This window comes from Haemaphysalis longicornis, unplaced genomic scaffold, assembly GCF_048455015.1.
Source record: "Haemaphysalis longicornis isolate Haplotype H1 unplaced genomic scaffold, Haemaphysalis longicornis Haplotype H1 scaffold_2, whole genome shotgun sequence".
Lineage (NCBI taxonomy): Eukaryota > Metazoa > Arthropoda > Arachnida > Ixodida > Ixodidae > Haemaphysalis > Haemaphysalis longicornis.
The window spans coordinates 77623420-77632016 of NW_027526295.1; the positions used below are offsets into that span (position 1 = coordinate 77623420).

An 8597-nucleotide genomic window follows, 5' to 3' on the forward strand; every position below is an offset into this window, starting at 1 on the left:
TTCATGGCTGTCGCCGTAAAGGCCGCGAAAGCGTTACAAATGCACAGACGAAATAAATTCTCACAAAGGGGTGCGCAGGCGACCTTCAGCTAGCCTCACGCCGCAGCGCAATGTAGTTCAGCTCGGAAAACGCCGGAAGCGGCGATGACAACAACCGTAGACAAAGGCAGGCTTTGGACGAACAGTATAATAATTACAGCTAACTCAAAGATTAACCAAGTGAAGCGAAGGCGTAACCAGGCTAAGTCAAGCTTTCGTTTTGCATATCCAAGGTTAGCTCAGCTAAGTCGCAACGATTGTTTTATGACCCAGCATCATTTTTATAGCACATACACGCTTCCCAGCCAAATAATAGCGCACATTCTATTGGCCAGACTCCAGTGAGAATCACTCAACTTGAACATTTAGTGCCCTGGAGCGGGGCACACCTGTCTATTTACGCCAATGTTTCTTCTTCCCCTTTCTCTTTTTCCCCATTTACCCTTCCCGGATGTAGCCGGGAAAGGGTAAATGGGGAAACTAGGCCTGGAAACTAGCCGGTAACTAGGCTGTAGCCAGGTTAATGTCCATGCCTTCCTGCCACATCCTTTCTTCCTGGTTTTGCCAGCCCGTTGAGTCAGTTCAACGGGGAGGCCGACCCCATGAGTCTGCCCGTTTGCGTCCCTTTTTTGCGCTATTTCTGGCTGGATCACGAAACTTGCTGCTACTTTCAGTGTTGAGAAGTCGTACAGCGTGTCGGGAAGGGACGTCTGACAAGACTGGCAAATAGGAGGAGGTCGGGAACGTTTTATTGCGCTCATGTACGCGAGTCAGAACATCCGCTAACACAGGCATTTGCTGGAAACATGTTACACAGAGTTTGGGGTTGTCGGCTCCTGCGTGGTCGTGGTTTCGGTGGCCACTTCAAAGTCCGGCTTGTCTGTGGTAGCGATGGTCACCTGGGAGCGCCTCCAGGGGTAGCTGAACACCAACACCGAGAGAGGAGGAAAGGGAAAAGGGTGCACCGAGAGGTTAAAAGGGGCAACACCAGGGTAGGGAAAGAGTGCCACTAGGGGCAGGGGACTTGTACTGAAGGCATGCAGTTGTAACAGCTTTTCAGCACCGAGATAAGTGCGACATAGCTCAATTCACCACCGTAATATACTATACCTGCTACAACAAAACAACAAGGTTAGCATGTGGGGTGCGTATTCCAAGACTATGACGGTCCGCTGTATTGTTAGAAAGTGGTTATTTCCAATAGCCAGCATTGGCTCAGAGGCAACTAGCAGAATCAACTCATGCAGTGTATATCAGAAGAAAAAGTCCCAGACTATGCCTTCGCGTTGTGCCTTGATTAGTTGGATAAGACAGTAAAGTGACTTGGCTGAAAGTGTGTTAGTGCTTCCAGAGTGCAGTTAAACTTTTTAAGTTTTGTAATTTGTGTATGCAAAAGAAGTTTGGACCATCTTAATCCCTAACGTTTGCAGGGTGGTCAGGTGCAAGGCGACCTTCACGACCGCCTCTGGAAATAATGCATTCGGGTATTACGGGTTCGCATTGTGTTTGGGGACGTTATTTCAACGCGTTTTATGGTCGTTCTCGCAACCGAAATGCTTCGGTTTCATTACAGTACACCTGCCGCGCTTTCAAATCACATAAATTAGTCGCATATTATTGGCCACTGTGCCATGGTAATGCGATTAGGATAAGGTCTTTTTTGTGCGGCGTTTTCTCCTAACAGATGACAAACAAAAATCGCCTTCGATAATTGGTAAAAACGTAACCGTGAGTTGTGCGCCCTGAAGTATAACCCGAAGCTGTGATCACTGTTAATGCAGCCGTCTTCCGCGTGTTATAAGGAGTGGTGAGTAGGCAATACGGCTGACATATGCGGCGACACGCCTGTTCCCTTTCGAAATCGGTGGTTTTAAAACCGCGTCAGTTGTATTGCCGGGCAATTCATGAGGACCTCAACCTGGGTAAATAGTTTTCGTAACGCGCTTACAATTATTCATAGATGTTGCATTCCGGAATTTGTTTACTACTTCAATCCATTGTATACAAGAGCGAACAATTTCTTGTGTAACCTGCCCCAGTAGCTCACTGGCTAAGGCGAACGTTGTCCTGCTGAGAACGAGGACGTGCGTTCGGTTCCCGGCCACGGCGCCTGCTTTTCTGATAGAGGTGAAAAGCAAATACGCCCGCTTGCTTGGAGTTCAGCTGAGGTTAAAGATCCGCACGTGGTCAAAATTAATCCGGAGCACTCCACTACGGCGCGCCTCATAACCCGTGTAGCCTCGGCGCGTTAAACCCCACAATCAATCAAGTTCCCGGACATGGTGCGTTGACACTAAACGGGAAATATATCAAAAGAAGTTAAACGAATTCCCGGCAAAGTAGTACCGCATGCAGGCGAGAGACAGAGCGCGCGTGCATGCAAACAATTCACGACGGAGGCAGGGCTCTTCATAGCTTCCGCGTTGATAGGCAGAAGGGTGTGTTTACTAGGGGTAGTCGAAGGGGCACGTTCCCAGGAGCTCGTCACAGCAGACAGCGTTGACGCACTGGCCAGAGCAGCAGTCGAGGGGGCCGATGCACTGCGCAGAAGAGGGGGAATGAGGAGAGAGGGGGGGGGTTGAACTGCGTCGCGGCAGTTATGCGCGTTCCTGTCCTTTGCGCTTGTTTGACGGGGTGGTTTTGTGATATTTGTGCACGCACATGCAACCACCGTGATCCGCGTAATGTTTTCTCCAGGTAGGCTCAGCGCTTTGTCTGCCGCGAGGATAGATTGGCAAAGAACAAGGACGGGGAAGGTAACCATTACGGATAAGTTTTTACCGTTTTATTGAGAGTAGCTAGCCGAGACGATTTGCTACGTCAACGTCAAGTAATTTAGCAATTTCGTCCTGTTTAAAGTATTTCCAGCCATACACGCTTCAGCAGTTCACGTAAAAGTCGCTTTGCACAGTCTTTGGTTTCACATATTAGTGCAAATAGGCTTCACATACGTTTTCAAACTGCGAGGTGAGGGATAAAATCTGCAGGTGAAGCACTACGCGCACATGCACGCGCTCAACACAAACAGTGGTGGCAGTAATATGGCACTTTGCTGGGGCGTTTGTAGTTCATTTGGAACACATGGTTTTAGATGCGAGCTTCAACATCCGTCAACATGGCGGGGAGACTGCCCGTCACGCTGCTCTTACCACGTCCCCGTTGGGCGAGCAGAATTGCCTGGGCGCGGCATCCGCGGCGGCAACAAGGAGCGCAGCTCCTATGGCGATCACCACAAGCAGGCCAGCGGAGTACTTCATGATTGATTATCCTGCGCGGAGGAACAGAACACGAGACCAGTTAGTGCGCAGGAGAAAAAGCAAAAAAAAATGCTGTGGTGAATCACCAAAGCGGCATACCAACATGGAACCTTATCACCATAATAATCATCGTCATATCGTCCATGAGTACGCCAATCGTTGTATTGTACCGCAGACGGCAAAGGCACCTACTGGTAACTTAACGAGAGCAGTGCCATAACAATGCGTGCGGAGCTAGTACACTTTTCCCACTGGACGGAGAGGCATTTTATTATAAACAACCCAAGCAAACATCACACTCATCATTCGTGCCTTGGTCACAAGCATTCAGCAGCTGTTTTGGCACAAGGACTTTGGCTGAAGCGCTCTCTAAAATGCCGCTCAAGGCACGCACGACGCTCCTTGTGCCGTAAAGGAGCTTATAATGTGGGCGAAAACGGTACTATAAAACATCATCCGCGCCGCTAGTGAACGCGCCCACGTAATTCTGCCGGGATGGTAAGCCTAAACATCTGTGGCGGAGCCAGGCCGCTGTCTCGAGCGCTTAGAAATTGCCGCAATGAGGCGCGCGCCTCCCCAATTGGCGCATGCGCAACACGGACGCGCATGAATCGAATGCAAAAACGCGCCATGGGGGTCACGCTTAAAGGAGCAATGAAGACAAAATTCAAGTTGGGTTTATTAGAAAGACTGCTTAGCCCCGATAACTATGATACCAATATCATCGCAATCTTCGAACAAATAATGGAGATATTAAAGAAAACGTTTGAAGCAGTCGCGACACCCTAGCCAATTTCCCGCAACTTTTCTATGACGTCACGGAACCTTGTTTGTGCGATTGGCGGCCGCCTAACTGACCTGTGGCGACGACACATGACTGGACGTCTGTAGTGGGGCCTCTAGTTCCATTTGACCGCATCACTTGAATGCTAACGTGCGGTTAACGCACTGAAAATTATGTTTTATTGTTGGCCCGTATGACGTCATTCTTGCTCATACATGTCACTGTGGCGCAAAATTGGAAAGTTTTTAAATACTGCTTGCTTTTTTTTCGTTAAAAAACATCTTTTGTGGCTCTAATGGAGCTGAGTGGGATACTGAATCCTAGTTCCTTCAAATTAAACGACGTTGTATTTTCTCTTCATGGCTCCTTTAACGGCGGAGTAGCGCTCGTCGCCATGCGTTCTGTCGTCACGCGATCACTTCCCGAGACGGAGCCGCTATAAATGGCTTGCACTGAAGTCACCCACAAGCACGGCGAGAGGCTGCACAGTAATATGATGCTTTTATCTCTGGGAACTTTAAAAAAAGCTGCAAGTGGGTCACAAGAAAGGGCTGTAATGACGTCATGTACGCGCCGTGACAGAGAATACTGCAGTTCGCGCTGCGCACAAATTTAACGTTATGAAGTATAGTAATCGTCGCCGTTTTTTTTTCCTTTCGGGCCACCCTTCGGTACGCACGCAACGCCTGATATTGTATTTTGCTCGATGGGCACCCACAGCCCATAATGCCGTTTTGCTAACGTGGGGTGATTACGTTGAGTCTCATGGTCTGTTCGTTTCGCTTATCCTAGCTTTGCTTGACTGCCATTGATACCCCTGTGTCACGTCGCAAAAGCTACTTCGGCTGCGTAAGACGGCGGGGCGCTTTTGATCGAGTAGCGGCGTCAAGTTAAAGGTGGTTACCTGCTTGAATTATGCAGGTTATACTCGTACGCAGGTTTCGATTGGCATAATTAATTCTGCTACTGCAAAGCGCGCGGAAAAGAACGACCGGAAGTAATGCGTGTGTGGCTTGCTCAGGTCCACATTCGTTCTCATCTATTCCGATGTAACAGTTCATCCCTGACATCGCTATGTACTCGAAGACATTCTAGACATGTTACGTAGAAGTGGAGTTTGTGCTAAATCTTGCCCGTCATTTGTGCCCGACAACGCGCTGTTCTCTTCACATTGCAGATCGGTTTATGGTACTTCAATGAGCTGCTAATTCTGGACCGGATAAATGCTGTTCATGTTCACTGTGGCGCCACAAAAGCCGGTAACTATGATTGAAATGAAACTCGCTTCAGCAAATCAGGCTCCTTTTTTTTTTTTTTTGGTCCGGTGCATTTTAACAGCCGAGCTATTGTAGCTGGAGGTAATGCATTGAGCGGAACGCGTTAAAAATACCAAGAAAAAGCATAGAGCTTGTGAGCGCGTGCTTCGCGGCGACCGCCGAGCGTCCCTGGCTGGCGCAGTGGCTTTAGCAAAACAAACAAACAAGAAGAACTGGCGAACACCCCGAGGAACGCCTAGCGTGGCCCAGGAACCAACAACGCCACAGCTGACGCAACACCTGCTTCACAGAACCCCGACGTGACTCCCTAGCTGTCGTCGTCAAGCGCTCCCGCGCTTGTAATGCCCGGAATTAAGAGCACGACGATATCGTTGCATATGACGACGACTACTACTAGTAGAGGGAAGAGCGACGACGGAACATGTGAACAAACAATTTCTAACTCGCCCAAATGCGTGCTGATGTGTCCTTCAATGCTCACGTAGAAAAAAATCCTGCAGCTTCGCTATGGTTCAAGCCTCGCGTGACTTAGTTCACGCTTCGCCAGTTTTTTTTTCTTTTTTGTTGCCGTACACTATCTGTAGCTCACGATAAGGAGCCGATCATCTCGATCTGATGCCAAGTGACTAATAATACCTGAGCTACTGGGCCGTTTCAAAGGCATTCCGGGGGCCTTCGAACCAACTGCCTATCGAGTGCCCCATTGCAAATACATGAGGTGCGCTTGCAGCTCACCGTTCAACTGTGAAATGGAAGTTGCCATATAGCACAGGCACAGTTGCGCTGCTCAAACAAACAAGCAATGAATACGAGCATCTGCCCCCGCAAGTATTCACGAGTTGTCACACAACCCTTAAGATTGATCAACAGGTTAGTGCTCAGAACCCACTTATGTTTAGGAAGGGCGGGGGGGAAGGTCAGCGCCACTGGTTGCCTTAGTCGGTAGACCCATCAGGAGCACGTCAACTCGACGTTGTAATTCGGCCCCTCCCTTTGGAAGGCAGCGGTACAAGGCTTGGTGGCGGCAGAGAGGCGCAATCTATTTTGAACCAAGTTCGCTGTAGTTGGGAAGGTCAACAAGCCCGGTTTGGGCTGAGGTTTGGAGGCGCAGTGTTACGCTACTTGCGTGTATAAAATAAGCAACTGCATGTCGCAGAAATCACCAACGAAACCCTCTTTACCCAGCTGCTGCTTCGGCATACGTATTACCATACGTATTACGTGTCTTACGGCTTGTAATATACAGACGGGAAACCGTACCCGAAAAAAGGACACTTTGACGGAAGTGCGACCACTCTTATTTTTTTGTTTGGAATATTGTAGCATGGCTTACCGGTAATGAAGGCGATCCTAGGTGCGGTACCGAATCCGAGATCGTGGGCTTTCCCTGGGTGAAGCGACGTCGCGGTGCAAGGCGAAGTGGCCTGACAACGTTGGTCAGCGGGTATTTATTGACGCCGTAAAATGGGGCTCCGTTTTCGGGGGTGGACGGGTGACGTCATGCCACCCAAGGGCTGACGGGTGCTGACCGGTCATCCAGCCGCAGGGGAGAACGACAGCGATAGAGGAGTAATCACGTTGAATGACCTTGATAAGACGTCGCTTTGGCGCTGGGAATGTATTTTAGTGTGCCGGCGTTTCGGTGGGGGCAAGAAAGCGGGCGCGTATCTTTTTAGGCCATGAACTTTATTCATGCCGCGAAATCGACCTTGAGTCATCTGCTGTTTCATTTTTGACTGAAACGAGATGAGTGGACGGGATAATTGTGCGAGTGAAGAAGGGCGAGGTTTATCTTATTCTCGGCATCTGGTGCTGAAATATCTCGTAACGTTGCTAAGGTAGAGCGGAAATGAGGATGAAAAGTTCCGCAGTTGAAACTGAAGCTGCGTTTTGAGTTTGCGTTCTGCTGATTGCTGCGTGGCGACAGATTATAGATTTCGCGTACTAGGAAATGAGACATTCCGGAAATGACATTTGTATGAAAATGTGGTTCAAGGTTGAGACAGAAAGCTTCCAAGATGTAAAAGTAAGCTATAATCGTGGTTTCTGCTTCCTTAAAGTTAGCAAACAGTTAACTCATGAATCGACGTGATTCATGGTAAATGCGGGAGTAAATTCGCGGAGGATGACGCAGCCGCTTTTTTGATAAAGTAAGCCTGGATAATCTCCTTTTCCGTCTTTCCGAGATTACAGAGGTTTACTTACCACAAAAGCGGGGGGATGACTGCGTCAGCACGCAGTTAGTGGCACTTAGTGATAAAGAGCTGTCTTTTATTAAAGATAGCGTATAATCACCCAGTGCAGAACGTGCGTTAGTCATCGCAGTTATGTGTCTGTAGTATCAGTAGTGCACGTGTGTACCTACATGTCAAATGCTGTTACTATTTTGCCTGTGAGCCGTCAGCAAATGTTAATTCCTGGCAGTAATCTTGAATGTGTACTATTTGTAAGCGTGGTTTTCATGAATATACAGTTGAAAGTTGGCGCCTGTTTGTGGTGTGTGGGTCTACTTCGTCGTCGTCTGCGTAGCGCCCCTTTTATTCTTTCCAATGAGCTACTTAGAAAGTTGTACTATTAGGCCTATAGTGCGTCTTGGACATACTTCAAAATATCGGCCACTCCGTTTATACTCCGTGCTCCGCCCCTCTTTTTCTTGCGCAATAAAAAATTCTCACGCAATTTCAATCTTCGAGAAGGTGATTGATCGCCGAGGCAAAAATCACATGTTTGAAGTTTGCCGAGCGGACAATAAAATACACTTGAACTAAAGGAAATGCTTTGTGTAGAAAGAAATGTAATGTTATAAAGCCATTAACTTGCTTGCCTTCTTCACTTTTCTCTTTGGACGTCTACTTCGTTTTTTTTTTTTCTTTTTTTTTTGGGGGGGGGGGGGGGGGCTGTTGCTGGTATCTGATTTTATGGAAAAAAAGAACTAATTATTTTTCCAACGTCAGAAGTTTGGGAGAATAAACCCAGTTTGTCCACCTCTGAAGCGGGAGCCATATTCCCTCCTGTACGAGTTTTTTCTACATTGAAACTGTTTGCGGCTACACTCTTAAAAGCAGCTGTTCTGGCATTCACTAACCGAATACTAACAAGTTACTTGTCCCAGTATACACTAGGTACTCAGTAACTAGAGGCAGTCAACGCAGCACTAGTGCGGATTACTGTCTGAAGCAGGCAGTAAACACCACGACCTTCACTAGTAAAGTCCTAGGGATAACACCCTCCTGAGCTACA

General features: G+C 48.2%; 1 protein-coding gene across 1 annotated transcript; it reads right to left on the minus strand.

The window, feature by feature from the left end:
* Positions 1-774: 774 nt before the first annotated feature.
* Positions 775-6842, minus strand: LOC144167205 (uncharacterized). The gene is made up of 4 exons (XM_077696553.1): positions 6691-6842; positions 3189-3307; positions 2488-2579; positions 775-960 (listed from the first exon to the last, which is right to left on the minus strand). The coding sequence occupies exons 2-4, from the start codon at positions 3294-3296 to the stop codon at positions 849-851; spliced, it is 312 nt and encodes a 103-aa protein (XP_077552679.1). The 5' UTR covers positions 3297-3307; positions 6691-6842; the 3' UTR covers positions 775-848.
* Between the last annotated feature and the right edge of the window lie 1755 nt (positions 6843-8597).

Bases quoted from the DNA above. Each gene is read 5' to 3' on its own strand.
- LOC144167205 (XM_077696553.1), bottom strand. From the start codon at position 3,296: ATGAAGTACTCCGCTGGCCTGCTTGTGGTGATCGCCATAGGAGCTGCG. The intron at 2,580-3,188 runs GTAAGAGCAGCG...TCTTCTGCGCAG, and splicing joins GCTCGCCCAACGGGGACGTG to TGCATCGGCCCCCTCGACTG. The intron at 961-2,487 runs GTAAACACACCC...GTTGGTGTTCAG, and splicing joins TGCCCCTTCGACTACCCCTA to CTACCCCTGGAGGCGCTCCC.